Here is a 15,895-nt window from a genome sequence, read left to right as displayed (position 1 = left end):
TGGGACATCAGGTCCTGTGGGGAGCAGGACATCACATGGCTACATTGTTATGCGACCTCCAGGGATGTTAATAGAACATTATTTCACAATCCTGTTTGATACCTAAATTTTTTAGCTTAAAATAGTTTTATTTACAATCCATTTTAAATCTAATATTTAAATTTTATAAGTAAAAAATTTAGGCTTATTACCTGGCAGGTCGTTTAGTTTTTCATGATTAACGTATACTGATATATAAGGGACTATGCATGTTTGCGGGGCTTAGTGATCGTGTTTGTTCGAACTGACAGATGGCATGGCTAAACGAACTCTTCGATACACCCTGACGTGGATGCAACCTAAGAGGGCAGTGCCTGTCGTGCACGGCTGGGCAATTTCAAGCACCCCTACTAGATGTCTACGGTGGCTTCATGCATGAGGCAAACCAAATGAGAGCAGAGTCGAGGAATGCGATCGACCCCGAAAGATAACTGATTGACCGTATTCCGGGAAAAAAATGTCCTAGAAAATCGTCTGCTTTACTTTCTAGGTTGATTTTACCCAATGGTGCAGGTACAAACTAAGACTAGGGTCCATTGGGGAAAGACAAATCGTTCAAATACTAGCAGCAACTCAGCAGGTGATGTCTTTTCACCTGGTGGTGCAAATGCAATGCTTGGAGATGGAAGACAAATCCAACATAAATGGCAGCAATACCATCGCCAAAGATTCAGCTGTTACTAGCCAATTACAATCATCAATGCTTTCCTTTCTGTTACTAGCCAATTACACAAAACTTGCCCAACCAAGCCGCTGCCCCTGCCCGCCACTGTCTCCGTCGCCGATATAACTAACCAGTCTAACCACCACTACACGCTCCACTTTCGTTGCTCCGTCTCCCCACTCGAGCGCGCGCTCGATTCCATCCGGCCATCACCAATGTCGCCGCCGGCGCCGGCGCCGCTTCGTCTCGTTCCGTTCCTCATCTTTCTCCTCCTGATCCATCTCCCATCCTCCCTCTCCTCGCGCCACCACCACCACCCGCCGTCGCCGTCGAAGCCCACGCCGTCCTCCTACGCCGCGCCGCTCGCCGTCCTCCTCGCCTGCAACGCCACGCGGTTCCAGCCGGTCTGCGTCTCCACGCTCTCCAACGCCTCCGCCGACGCGTCCAACTCCGACCTCCTCGCCGCCACGCTCGCGGCGCTCAAAGCCCGCATCCCGCCCGCCGTCTCCACGGCGCGGTCCGTCCTCGCCGGCTCCTCCAACGTCAACCTCTCCAACGCCGCCACCAACTGCCTCACGTTCCTCTCCCTCTCCGCCCACCGCCTCTCGCCGCCGCCCTCGCCGTCGTCGCTCCTCTCCGCCTCCACCGCGCTCCTCCACCTCTACGACTGCTGGTCCGCCTACAAGTACGTCAACTTCTCCCGGACCATCTCCGACGCCATGGCCTACCTCGACGACACCATCGCCGTCAATAGCAACTACATCTCCATGCTCGCCGCCCTGCAGCGCTACGGCGACGACACCTCCCGGTGGGCCCCGCCGCAGACGGAGCGCGATGGCTACTGGCCCCCCGCGGCGGTGGGGTCCGCGGACGAGGACGCGTTCGGCGTGCCCAAGGGGCTCCCACCCAACGTGACGGTCTGCGGCGCCGGGTGCCACTACAAGACGGTGGGGGAGGCGGTGGCGGCGGCGGCGGACTACGGGGACGGCTGGTTCGTGGTGCACGTGAAGGAGGGGGTGTACAAGGAGACGGTGAACGTGCCGTGGGAGAAGACGAACGTGGTGGTCGTCGGCGACGGCATGGGGCGGACGGTCATCACCGGCGACCTCAACGCCGACACGTCCGGCGTCTCCACCTTCAATACTGCGACCGTAGGTGCGTATACCAACCCGTATTCGCCTTCTTTCATCTCTATCTTATCTGTGCTGCACCTGCACGTATACCCACCCGTATACCGTACACGGTAGCCGGCGTACGTTTTTTTTCTACGGTGGTACACGTAGACACGTAGTACGTGCATGAATCAATGCGGTGGCCAGCGCTTACCTGCTGCTCGTGACCGACCCATTTAGCTCTTTGTCTGCAGCTAAAACCGCCTTTCCGTGGATTACTATGTTCGTGACGTGGGCCTAATTCTTTGGCTTTCGTGTACGTTGCGTCCGGCATGCCACATGAGTGACTACTGCTGCACTGCGTGACGATGTGAAATTTGTGCATCCAGTCGCATTTGCATGCCCGGCTCTGTGTCTGTAGCTCTTGCTTTGTTTATCCGTAGTTTATTCCACGCATGACGCATTAGAAAAGTGTTTTTAACTTTTCACAAAGAAATTTTACAAATAAATAAAAACATCATCAAAAGAATAGACATATTTATTTGCGCCATGGGTCGTGACGTCGAGGTATAACAGCGGCGCCGAGGTGGAGTTGACTGATCTAACTCTGCGCTAACCGTATCTCGACGCATACAAGATCTCAATCAACATCACCTCTGTGCCATATTGTTATACCTCGGCGCACAACGTAACACGTAACGTGACGCTGAGAAATGAGTTTATTTTTGAATAATGTTTCTGGTAACATGTACCTGAGAAATGAGTTTATTTTTTAATAATGTTTCTAGATGAGTTCATTTGTAAAAATGTGAGAAATTCTCGCATTAGACCATGTAGGTCCATTAGTTTCGTTCTTTTCCTAAGCTAAGACAAAAGTACAAAACAGATAGTTGTAGGGCTGCATGCAGGTGATGGCTACAAATTGCCATCTGATTGCCAGTTTGCCACAGTAGTCTAATGGACATTTGGACAGACAGGTTATCACTGCTATGGGCACTATCTGTTGGTGCAGTCTACTAACACCAAAAGAATATAGAAGCGATTCAGCTAGATTCCAGCTATTTCGTTCCATGAGGCATGAGCAATATAGTTTTGTCATTATTTCCTTCATCATAATTAGGCCTCGACGTGCTTTACTCTTGCAAATGATTAATCAGTCTAGGTCACCGCGCAATGAAACATTCTTTCTTTTTACCGTTCACTCTTTTAGGCCATCCAATTAGTAATGCCGGAAGCGACAATGCGTCGCAGTGTCACGAGCCTCTCTACTGCTAGGCAAAGAAAAAGATTACATGCACCTTTCCATGCCTTTGCCTTTTTGGTGGTCCCTGCCAAACAGGGAATTAAATTGGTGTGCAAAGAGTCCATGTGTTTTCTTTTTCGTTTATGCTGGGAAGATAAAATTTTAATTTATAGTTGATTTAGTATCTTTTTTATTAAAATTTATTTTTTAGCTTTGACTTCTAGACCGATCTGAATATATATATATATAAATTATTTACAAATACTTTTTGTTTGCAAATATACCATTTTGTTTTTCTTTTAGAAAAACCCCAAACCCACGGTCCTCGACCTGCCAGTTCTATTCACTGCTTGTAATTTTGCTATGAGATTCTTGTGTCACGAGACGTGATTGTACTCGTACCCTAGGCTACAGCAAATTTTACGCTGCCAGGATCGTGTTTCGTGATCTCGATTGAATCTTGTTTCCAGGCGTTCTGGCTGACGGCTTCATGGCGCGCGACCTGACGATCTCCAACACGGCGGGGCCCGACGCGCACCAGGCGGTGGCGTTCCGGTCGTCGGGCGACCGCACGGTGCTGGACACCGTGGAGCTCCTGGGCCACCAGGACACGCTCTACGCGCACGCCATGCGGCAGTTCTACACCCGGTGCCGCGTCTCCGGCACCGTCGACTTCGTCTTCGGCAACTCCGCCACCGTGCTCCACGACACCGCGTTGACCGTCGTGCCGCGGCAGCTCCACCCGGAGAAGGGCGAGAACGACGCCGTCACCGCGCAGGGCCGCACCGACCCGGCGCAGCCCACGGGGATCGTGCTCCGCGGCTGCCTCGTCAACGGCAGCGACGACTACATGGCGATGTACCGGCAGAACCCCGGCGTGCACCACGTCTACCTGGGCCGCCCCTGGAAGGAGTACTCGCGCACGGTGTACGTCGGCTGCACGCTCTCCGAGATCGTGCAGCCGCGCGGGTGGATGGCCTGGAACGGCGACTTCGCGCTCAAGACGCTCTACTACGGCGAGTACGAGAGCGCCGGCCCCGGCGGCGCCGGCGCCGGCGGGAGCAGGATTGGGTGGAGCAGCCAGGTGCCCAAGGACCACGTCGGCGTGTACAGCGTCGCCAGCTTCATACAGGGTGACAAGTGGATACCCAAAGTACAGTAGCGTAGCATAAAGCAGTAACCACCGACCCAGTAGAGGCCGATACAGCTTGAGGTGGTACACCAACTACCAACTTCGTCGATCGATGCAGCTTCGCAAACGCATTGTGCCGTGCATAATGTTTAATGAAAGAGCTTTTTTCCTATCCTTGGGATGTACAATGAGATACTACTTTTTTCTATGTAAATTTGGTATCTTTATAGTACGTAAGATACCAAATTTAATATAGAAAACAGTGTGATCTCTTTGTACCTTCTCAAAAAGATTGATAAAATTGCTTTTAATGAAAAGGGTCGGAGAAAAGCGTGAACTTGGTAATCGAGGATCGATGATCTCGTGCTCGCTCAAGCAGAACATGAAGGCCAAATCTACGAAAAGCAACGCCACAAAATAAAATCTCCAATTTTGAGTTTCTCTAGTGCAGATGCAGAGCATGAAAGAGACAAGTAGATAGGCTCGGCGTGCGGTTTCCGCAATAAGGCGTGACTGCATCGCGAGAACATTATCATCTCCCCTCACTCGTAGTGTGGTGGTCCATCATCCCATCACTAGCAGCAAACCCTTTTTCCGTCGTCGTGCAGTGTCCTTCCCTTCCACCGCCCTCTTCACCGCCCCATTTGCCGGTGTGCAGCGCCGCCCTCCGCACGACCAAACCAGGAGGACCAACCAATTTCCGAGTAATGCTCTGCGCCGTCTCTGCCTACCCACTTCAGAGTGCACTTGCATACATGCGCGGTGACTCGCCGGTCAATTTCAAGACAAGCGCCGAAATGCTTAGTGTATATTAGTGTATAAATATCATATAGTCTATATGACGGAACTCATCACGTGTCATTAGTTATAGCAAATTTTACTATGCTTATAAATAGCTTAGAAAATAAAGTGGGTCTGAAATAACAAAAAAGATGTGAGAATATTTATTCTTATGAATATTCCATATGTCTATGGACTATTTTAACAATTAATTTTATATAGATCATATTCACAGTATATAAAGGCAAACATATCAGGATATTTATTGTATAATTAATACTTTTAAAGCATATCTTGGATGTTCTTAGAGGAAGTAATTAATACTTTTAAAGCTGGCTAAATGCTTATGTGGAGGAATGAGGGAAGGAGATAGAGAAGTCTCTTATAGCCAGCTTGGACATAAGAAAAAAAACTATGTGAGAGAGACATATGGGTCATGCAACAATAATAAAGAGCTAACTACTATATAGGTGTGCTAAGAAAAGACTATAAAGAGTCTTATAGCCAGCTTGTTGGCTATATTATTAGTCTTACTCTTAGAGCAACTGTAATAGCAGACTCTAAGCTAGTTAAATGCTGAGGTGGAGGAGAGAGATGAGACACGGTCTATAGCCAGCTCGGACACAAAAACCAAAAAACTTTCATAGAGACAATTGAGTCTTGCATTAATGATAAAGACTGACTAATATATGAATGCGCTAATAAAAAGCTACACGAAGTTTTATAGACGGTTTCTTGGCTATATTATTAGCCTTGTTCTTATAGGAGAAATCGTCGACGCTAATTGCTGACTGAATATGGCCAGTAAACTGTGACGCAGGTTTGACGGGCCCATGGTATCCGGTCATCATGTTCAGAGAGGCCGGCCTTTTGGGCGGCCTTGAGTTTCGGCCTTCAAGTTTTCAAGCCCAACGTAACGGCACATCACTTTTGTGTCAAACGTTCGGATCGGCTTTTTAGTTGTTGGTGTGGGCCGTCCTCTCAAATGCCACAGAACACAGTAACTAGTGGGCTACTGCAAAGCCCGGATACGTTCGGCCCACGCGTGTTGACCGTGCAGAGCCACGGTCCGCACCGAGCGCGGCCGCCGCCGCCGCCGCCGCTGCCACCGGCCTGGCACACCGCGACCGCGACGTGACCACGCAAACGAGAGGCTAACCAAACCGAAACCACCGCGGCATCCCTCGTTATCCTTCTTCCGTGCCAGAGTGAGGCCCTCCCGGAGTTTGCCGGCTTGCCGCGTCGCGTCGGCGAACGCCATGGACGAGTGAGCACAGAAACGGTAGGCAATCTCTCTCTCTTCTTCGGCCTTTTGGTTTGGTTCCTCTTTACCCGGTCAAACCGCTAAAAGCTGGCGTCTCTCCTGGCACAGGTACGACCGCGAGGACGCGTGTCGCCGGAGGTCCCTCCCTGCCTAGGGCAGCGGGCAGGCACCACCGAGTCGGTCCATGCCATGCGCGGCGCGACGACCGCTCGCTTTTGCCCTGATGGTGGTGGGTGCTGTGGCGCAGGGCGGCACGGAGGAAGATGACACTCGATGGACGCGCCACTCTCGTGCTCGCCGGACAGCGGACACCCGGACTCCAACGCCACCACCACGTGTGTACGCCTCTCTCTCTCTCTCTTCCTGAAACCTCTCCTCTTTGGACGGCTCAGTTGGTAGGATTTCCACGAGATTCGCGTGAAATGTCTCGACCCAATGGGGAATTTGTTTATGCTCGTAAACTAGTCCAGCTTGATCTCATAAACAACGCCTCAATTCAACACTAGTACACCAAAATTCAGCTATAGGCCTGTAGAGATTTAGCTATTCGTACTCGCGCAATTCACATTTTCCTCGTGTTCATCCCATGGCTGTTACAGCACACCAAAGTTGCCTGTTCATCCCATGGCTGTTACTGCAAACCAAAGTTGCCTGAGACTTTTCAGTTTCACAATTTTATGATTTTTTTAGTTTTATCTAGATTTTTATTAATACTATCTAAGTATACATACACATTATATATATCCATGAAAATAACAAAACTAGAAATTTACAATAGTAAACAGTTTGTACTGGCTCCAAATGATAAGCGCGTGGGTGAACAGTACTACCTATGTGCAAGTGAAGCACCGGTAGAATGTTCAGATCTAGATGCGTAAATGCATCATACTACCACTAGTTCTTGAGAACTAAACTAGTCAATCACTTGTGATGCAATCCTCCAACTACTCCCATCTTGAAGGACAAGGGAAGTACTACAAGGAGATTAGTATCTTTGGCAAAGAATGCCGCTTGAACTTGTACAGCCTAAGGGCATTCTCAACCCAATGGTTAGAATGGTATCCATAATATTAATTAAGTTATCATATATGATAAAAAATGATGTGGCAAGTGAATATATAAGGAAAGAGAATAAAAGCATGTCTATACAAGACATGGTTTCTACATAATATTTAAAATATCATATGAGATAAATAGTATTAAATTGAAGTATGGATAGTGGTATTTATATTGAAAGAGTGGTGTCTAGTACTAATTTTGTGATAATGTAGAGTTTATAAAAATTATGTGTGTTATGGGTTAAAAATGCCCTCACACTCATGCTTTAGTCGGTGCGTTGCCGTTGGAAAAGGGCAGCATGCTGAGCTGAGCACCCCCGAAAGGCTGCATCTCGAAGGGAACGGAAGCATGACTAAATAATTGATACTGGGAAATGATGATGTTCTTCTTCTTTGGCAGCATGGCATGGCATTGCATCGCTACCAGATCTCTTTCAGAAATCTGGGTGTGCCCATGTTCTATACCTGCAGTGAGGAGCAGGGCATTTCAATGCTGCATTGTTAGGTGAGTAACTGGAGTACTGCATCTGCCTGTGCATGCATGGGGGCCCACGAAATGGGGGCTCATCACTTGAGTTTTGAATGCAGTCGTTGATTGCAATCTCCGCAATTGCTATGTGCAATACAGGACGCACTACTCTTAACTCAAGTATGAGTAAATGAGTAAGCATAAATACAATACCAGGTGCTTCAGGAACTACCAGTATGAAATGGCCCCCAGCTGCCCCAGCGATCAGCAGTGGCTCTAATCCAACTCAAGTACAGCAATACAATATTCATGTCAAAAGGAAGCAGTGTTTGGCAGTGTTTGCTGGTCAGCAATCTCATGTTGCATCACTCCAGATTTGATCACTGAAACAGTTCAACAACCCATACATCAAACTTGGTTATTGCAGCTGAGCAACAACCAACCCCGAACCGACCAAACAATTCTTGAACAGAAAATTTACCTATACTCATGAATTATTGGCCAAAAAACCAAAAAAATGTGAGCCATCAAAGCAGAGCTGTAGCCATGACAGCAAACACAAGGTATAGTTTTGTCGAAAAACCTAAGCATAGCTACCTTTACAAGCTGTTGCTATGTATGTATGGAGCTTAGAAGTTTGTATCTGGTATAGGGCTATCTACACATCTCATGAGCTTGAGAGGCTCGCAGTAGGTGTCGCTGGCACCGGGTTTTCGTTCGTTGAGTTCTTGGCCTCACCCCAGTGCCATAACATGCTCTCCCAGAAGCAGAACTTCTCAAAGCAAGTTTTCAACCTAGGATCAGTTATGTTCCGCCTCCAATGTCCATCAGTGAAATTTGCTTTCTCGGCCTGCCTCCGATCCCACTCCAACCCAGCCTTTTGCCTTGATCTCAAAAGACAATAGTGCTGAAGTTTCTTTGGCATCTTGTCATGTACCTTCCACCAACGGGCATGCGCAACATCACTGGCAAACTCACGCAGTATCTCCACATTCCAGTTACAGTCGTAATCCCGGAAGCACAGCCAGGGTTTGAGACCCAGATAGTGAAGGACATAGAGGATTGGTGGGTCAGCACCAAACAGCCTTGTCTTCTTCACCTTCACTTCCTCTTCATCCCCCTCCCAGAAATGTTTTAAGAAGTTCATGTGCTTCGGAATTCGATGCCACCATGTGAATATCTCATTCAGGTACCCTTGATCACCGCCATTGTAAGATGTTATCTCATTGATGTGCTCCATCAACAACTGGAATGTGCAGTTTGAAGGCTCAATAACCATTACTCCAGAGTTGAACAGTGTTGCATTGTTGCCAGTAGCGGTGATTTCTGGCATTGCAAACAGAAAATCTACATTTCTCAGAATGAGGAGATCAGCATCAATAAATATAATTTTGTCATAATCTGTGAGCTGCCATAGACGGAATTTGCTGTAGTTCCATTCATTATATGCATCACGCTCAGCTTTCGGATTCCTGATCCTTTGTATTATTCTGACCTTCCACCCAGCAGCTTCCAAGCCCTTTCGGTGGTGATCACTTATGGTATCATCAACAAGAATAACAAAGTCCCTAGTTGATCCTGCTTGGCGAATGCTTTGGGCAGCTGTGATTGCACCACAGACGTATTCACTTGCTGAATGCAGAATTGTAGCATATGCTTCTCTCCGTCTGTCTACCGAGTAAAGTCGTGCTGTAAAGGAGATCAAAAATGTTATCTACTGTAAATATCGATGTCATGCGGAAAAAAAATCTAGAAGGCGCAAAAGTATATTCTAACATTATCAGACAAAAACCATTAAGATATCTCTGTTAAAGCAAATACTCTTGCTTTCATATTGCAGAATTAAGTTATCATGCAAAAAGAAATGCAGCAACATCGGTATTTAAACCAAGTGTCATTAGATGGGAAGCTAATAAAAATGCTGGCAGTAATCGCCATACCTTTTGCTTTTAGTGGAACAGCAAGTTCACAGGATCCAACTGGAAGTCTGAGCTTCTCCCTAAGTGCCTTCAAGTCAGGCTTGTACATCCACGCGTTGCCTTCGTGTTTCACAAGGTTCTTACAAGAGAAGAGATTTGGAATAGGGAAGCAATCAGTCACAAACAGAACATGGATACCACGATTGCCTCTTGAAGCAGTCACTGCCACTTTTGCTGCAGATAGTTGCAAATGCAGGCGTGCAACATCTCTTGACCACCCACCTGCTCGGGTACAGGGAAGTTTCACGGCAACAACATCAAATTGTGTCCCTCTTGGAAAATTAGGATCTGGAAGTGATGGACACGATGGTATCTCTGTTTCTTCCTCCTCATCAATCCATTCAGGATAAAGAGTCTGCCATGTTATGCTTTCCTTAGCATGCTCTAGCCTGATTATCGAAAAGTCACTTTCTGGGAGCAATTGTGTCCATGAGCCAATTTCAGTGCTATTAAAATTTAAGAGTCCAACTTTGAGCTTTTGGTCACCGCCATTTATATTTTCAACAGTTTTATATATATCCTCCCACTGAAAACCAACTGAAGATACATATCGTGGATCAGGGATGGTCTTCTCCCATATCCACCCAACATTGACAAACCTGTAAAGCATATGAACTAGTGTGAGCAAATGAGTATACAGTTTCTTGTCATACATTACTCCAACATAACCACCATGATTCTAGAGGAATTGATTCTACTGCCACCAGTATATTGTAACAAGTTTCCTTTTGATAGGTCTACTCACCGAGAACTAGACTGCATCTGATGGTCATACACTGATGGAGTGTACAATAGTGTCAGAAATGCAGCAGACATGATGGCGAAGAGCAGAAGTTGCAAGGACCGGAACTTGCAACCAGAGCTTTTTTCGAGGACGAATACATCAAATTTTTCAACCTCTTTGAAACTTTTGCTTTTCTGCGTCCTTCTCTTAGCCGTGTCATCACTGAAAGAAGGTATAGAAGAAACACACTTAGAGACAGCAACTTCTCATAGTAATATTCGTGCATCAAGTAATAATTCAAAAGGAAACCCCTTGATAAAGGATAGTCAGCAAACAAGGTGAAAAGAATGCCTTTTGAATTTCCATCTGGAAAAAGGAGAAAGAGATTGCATATGGAAGTATTGCTGAAGAAGAAATAAGTACGATATGGTTTCCCCGAAAGACCAACTTAGATTGTTGTATTTTGATCTAAAGCACATTGAAGTAATAAAAATTTGATTGGTAAGGTCCATATCGATTGTAAGTAATACTAGAAAACATGCCCTGGTCCCAACGGCCCTACTATTCCCATTACTTACCTCCAGAAAGATAACTTAGAAAACATTTTCTTGGTGATCATGTTTTGCTTTCCTAGAAATTTGCATAGTCTTGTGTCTATTTGGTCCTGCTTCTATGGACAAACAGGCCTTGTAATACTAAATCTTAATAAAACATAGCACATCTTTTGAAAGGAGAACTGAAATCTCTTACTGTAATATGGAAAAGTGATCACACTAAAGTTGTTTAGCTATCAAAGACAAAAGGCTAAAAGAGAACAAAACCGCAAGGTTCTCAGCACTGAGAATTAAAGAAAAAGATTAGCAAAAAGAAGTGGTGCCAATTCATTTTCCCTCCATTCTTGCTTTATTAGTCACACACATCTTTTAGGAAAGGAAAGCATCACTAATCACAAAGATACCCGGGTACCTAACCCCATGTTCTTAGTCTCAAATCCAAAAGTGCACTTCGCAATTTAAAAACCGTTAAACACGAAACGAAAAGCTGCACTCATGGGTAATCCCAGCTGTGAAGGGGACAGCTTTGTCAAGAAATTTTGATTCAAAACAATGGAAACGACCCCCCTGACCCACTAGACTGGCCGTGCATCGAAGCATCTAACTAGGCCAAAACCCAACATTTTCTACACGCTAAGCTCTCTCATTTGGCACTGATGGGTCACAGGCACAAAGCAACTGTAGCTCCCGCTTCAAACGTGGCAAACCCGGTGACCACTACAGACTGCACATGGAACTAATGCATGCTGCAATTTTAATGGCGCTGGCGATGCAAGGCGTAGTCTTTGGGGTCAAATTGGCAGTGCGAACACATGACCACCGACGCCCTGGCTCCACATCACAGCACAGCCAATTTTAGCCAAATGGTAGCAGCTAAAAAAGGGGATCAGATGGCCACAAAAGTAAAACCAACTTTCCGCCAGGAGATTTGAGGGAAATCCGCAAAAACAGACATCCATTTTCTCCGCACATCAGCATCAACCAACACGCATCAGGAGCGGCAGCACACAAGAAAAAGAGAGAGAAAACATGCAGAGAGAGCATGTTTCTGCAGTTTGCAGTAGCAGGAACATCAACAAGGGAAGAACGGATTGATGGATGGATGGATGCCATAAAGGCAGCACAACCACCACCCACCACACCACCTACAATATCAGGGAAGTTAAGGAGGAACGCATGATGAACGGAGACCGAAAGGAAAAGAACGGCATCTTGTACAGCGTGCAGGGCCAGTACACCACCACCACCACCTGCAAGATTACATGATGATATGGCCGCCGGCGCCGGGCACCGCACACGCACATCGGCAATAGCCTAATTACTTCTTGAGTCAATCGAACTCAACATGCAACACATGGCAGCACATGGCAAAGCAAGCCGGGTTTAGCACGCGAGGAGAGCAGCATCAAGGGCATAACCAGCTAAAAAGAGAGGCACGCAAAGGAGGAGCCTTTCTTCAGATCGAGACAGCGTGGTAGAGAGAGATCTTACGCTGCTCCGGCCGGCCGGTACCGCGTGTTCGTCGTCTCCAAGGAACCCATGGCCACTCCCGTTCTTTCCCTCTCAGTCCACCCGAATCTTCCCCCTGGCCGTCGACTGGCTCTCCGGTCTCAGGCGGAGGCCGACCACACTGTCGCCGCCGCTGTGGCGCCGCTTCTCATCTGAAATCAGAACCAGAGACACAGGAGGATTCGTGTGAGCAACTGACTTCACCGAGGCAAAAGGAAACAATCCAATGCCATACAGGACGAACGAAGAGAGAGTAGCAGCAGGCAAAGATAAAAAACATTTCCCCACAAGAACAGCAGAGCGTAGTGGTCATAGTGGCCAGGGTGAACAACCGAACACACACAAGGAATAAGAAGAGCAAACATTTAATAGAAATGCAAAGTAGAAGGCAGTTGCAAGCCAAAATCCGACATCGGCATGGTAACACGGCAAAAAAGAACCATAAATCTGTTAGCTGCCGCGAAAAAGAGAGAACCCGGATACCAAATCGAGCAAATGGTGGCGCCGCACAGACCACCCCCCCCCCCCCCCCCCAAAAGCGCCTCGAGCAGCTCCCACAGCAACGCATCAAACCAGATCAAGTGGCCAAGAACAACACAGAGAACAGGATGGCGCAGATGTCACACGGAAAGAAGGAGGAGGAGGAGGAGGAGATGACTGAGAACTCCTCAGCACTGTGTCCGTACGCACCCGCAGAGGTGGCGGACTTAGGAGCACCGCACCGGGCGCGCGCCGGCGCCGGCGGAAATGGCCGGCCGCGCTTGCCACGGGAAGAGACAGGGGGGGCTCAGTTGGTGGCGGCGTAGCTAGCGTTCTTGGCAGGCTATGAGCGGCTCCGGCTCTCACCCCTCTCTCTCTCCCCCTCTCCCTCTCGCAAAGCTCGCTGTAGAGAGAGCAGTGAGGCAGCCGGAGCGTTATATACAGAGAGGAAGAGGAGAAGTTTTTTCCCATTTCTTTGCTGTACGTGAAGGGGCCGGAGATTAGCGTCAGTCGGTGAGAATGGTTAGGCATCCATCGACAGTGCGCGAGAGGATAATGGACTGCAATGGAAGAGATTAATGATGGATTATGTGTGCTAAACTGGTCTCAATTAAATTATAAAATTAAATTAATACTGTGAAATTTTTACACTTACGATATGGCGCGTTAACGTATTATATGCTTATTATATTGTAAGTAGAATAAATCTTACCCTGAAAAATATAATTAATCTCCTGATTTTAGCGGAAAATTCTTGTAGCAATAACGTGTTGTTAAATCTGGGATATAAAACGTTTTTATATTAAAATATTCTAGGAATTTCATTTTGGTGTCACAATCTAAGGACTCCTTAAATTTCTAGTAATACTAGTTTAGATCAAATTCATGAGTTATGAGTTCTCAAGGGCTAAAACAATATCGAAGATGTGGGCATATCTGCTGTGTTTGACAGTGAAGGAGAGGGAAGAAGAAGACCAGGCAAAATGGTGGTGTGAGTCATTAGTGCATAACTAATTAAGTTTCAACTATCTTAAACTTAGAATGGATGTATTTCATTTTGATTTCAACTTTTTATATTTAAAAAACATATCATTTAACAATTTGCGTTGCTCACCTTTTATCCCAAAGAAGAGCTCGATACAAGTTTATAACAATGGTAATGTTTTAAATTAGTCAAAAAAACTGGTGGTTTATCATGTATTATACAGAAGAATTCTCAGCAAAAATAATTTTAACAAATGGTTGGTTTCATAAACAGGTTGCATCTTACTACTAATCAGCTATTTTACCCAGTTTACATGAAAAGAACAATCTAGAATCTAGCGTCCACATAAGTACGTAACCGTGTGTAAGGTGGTGTTTAGATTTAGAAAATTTTTAGGAGAAGTGTCACGTCAAATATTTGACCGGATGTTGGAAAGAGTTTTTGGGCACGGATGAAAAAACGAATTTCACGGCTAGCCTAGAAACCGCGAGACGAATTTTTGAGCCTAACTAATCCGTCATTAGCACATGTTGGTTACTGTAGCACTTATGGCTAATTATGAGCTAATTAGGCTTAAAAGATTTGTCCCAAGATTTCTTTTATAACTGTGCAATTAGTTTTTTGGTTCATCTATAATTAATGTTTTAAAAAAATTGGGAACTAAGGCCTAAATGCCATGCACATGCAGAGTGTTTGACCCACGTTGACGGGGTCGATGAGATCAGCTTGACGCGCTTAAGCATTAGGTTGGGGGCAAGCTGCTCTGTGTGAAGCCATGCCTACACATACGCTCTACCCTAAGTAGGTTGGAAAAGCTTAACACAGGGGTGATTAGGAAACTTCCGGCTACAGAGTTTTTCATCCTACCAAAGATTACTTTACATGCTTTTGTCACTACTAAGCAGTTCAGCCGTCTTTGGTCTCTGTAGTTGAACCATCCTCACTTTCTGGCCTTTGCTACTCTACCTATTGTATACAAAGCCTGCCCAATGCCTGTTCTAACCTAATTCAACTCCGTGTCCCCGTTCAGAGATCAATAATTTGCAGAAATTCCACACCGCACGGTCCGAACAATTTCCATGATCCAGCAGGTAGGGTCAAAACATTTGAAAAAAGCAAAAAAAAAACCCCAAAATCTTATTCCATGTTGAAACTTAAGGACGTTATTACATTAGGCTAAGCTAAGGTAACCTAATACCATTCCGGAACTTTTGCACGTCCGTGTTTTTTTCCTCTTTCTCGTCAGACAAACGCTAGTGATGTTGTCCAGGCCAGGCCAGTTCCATGGCACCATCAAAGGGAAACGGCTGTCAAGCCTGGATTGACGGGTTGCCAACGGGCGCTTTCACATGCCGGAGGCGCAAAAAAGCCACTTTGCCGGCGGCCCGGCGCCAACACATTGATTGGATTCGCGCGCGAGACCTGTTCTCTTCTCACAAGCTAGCTCCCATCGATCCCCATGAGCCATGGCGGCCGGCCCATTATATGCAGGTTTCCTCCCAAGACGACGATGCTGCTAAGCGTCGCATGACACCATGGAAAGAAAGAAAGAAAGAAAAAGGGTAGCTAGGTTGTGCCCCTCAGGCCATGAATGCAATTACACCTCAAACTAACTATAGCATTATGTCACGTCGTCTTAATTCGGTTGTGGGCTTAATTAGGAACCTGTCTTCTTCTCTTGTCCGTTCCATTCGTAGGCCGTTCATAACTTGTTTCGTATAAACAGTACGGAGTATTAGGGTATTAATCGCAAAAAAATGGGCATTTACTTGGGAGAGACTCTTTTGGAAATTAACGGAAACATTTTTCACACACTTCGTTATGTAACCGTAGGAGTGTCTGGCCAATTGCAATGCTACCTACCGAGTATTTTGATCTCCGGTTAGGGAAGAAACAGCATTAG

The 15,895-nt window shown here is 46.4% G+C and overlaps 2 protein-coding genes across 2 annotated transcripts; one reads left to right on the top strand and one right to left on the bottom strand.

Annotated features, from left to right (window-relative positions):
- Window positions 1-275: 275 nt before the first annotated feature.
- Window positions 276-4,362, top strand: LOC102718881 (probable pectinesterase/pectinesterase inhibitor 51). Its single transcript, XM_006645058.2, has 2 exons — window positions 276-1,858; window positions 3,529-4,362. The coding sequence occupies exons 1-2, from the start codon at window positions 919-921 to the stop codon at window positions 4,218-4,220; spliced, it is 1,632 nt and encodes a 543-aa protein (XP_006645121.1). The 5' UTR covers window positions 276-918; the 3' UTR covers window positions 4,221-4,362.
- Window positions 4,363-8,089: 3,727 nt separating this feature from the next.
- On the bottom strand, window positions 8,090-13,412 carry LOC102718599 (UDP-glucuronate:xylan alpha-glucuronosyltransferase 1-like). Its single transcript, XM_006645057.3, has 5 exons — window positions 13,218-13,412; window positions 12,510-12,679; window positions 10,486-10,686; window positions 9,702-10,339; window positions 8,090-9,450 (listed from the first exon to the last, which is right to left on the bottom strand). The coding sequence occupies exons 2-5, from the start codon at window positions 12,557-12,559 to the stop codon at window positions 8,429-8,431; spliced, it is 1,911 nt and encodes a 636-aa protein (XP_006645120.1). The 5' UTR covers window positions 12,560-12,679; window positions 13,218-13,412; the 3' UTR covers window positions 8,090-8,428.
- Between the last annotated feature and the right edge of the window lie 2,483 nt (window positions 13,413-15,895).

Source organism: Oryza brachyantha, chromosome 1 (genome assembly GCF_000231095.2).
Source record: "Oryza brachyantha chromosome 1, ObraRS2, whole genome shotgun sequence".
In the NCBI taxonomy this organism is placed as follows: domain Eukaryota; kingdom Viridiplantae; phylum Streptophyta; class Magnoliopsida; order Poales; family Poaceae; genus Oryza; species Oryza brachyantha.
This window is presented reverse-complemented; position numbering and strand designations above follow the sequence as displayed.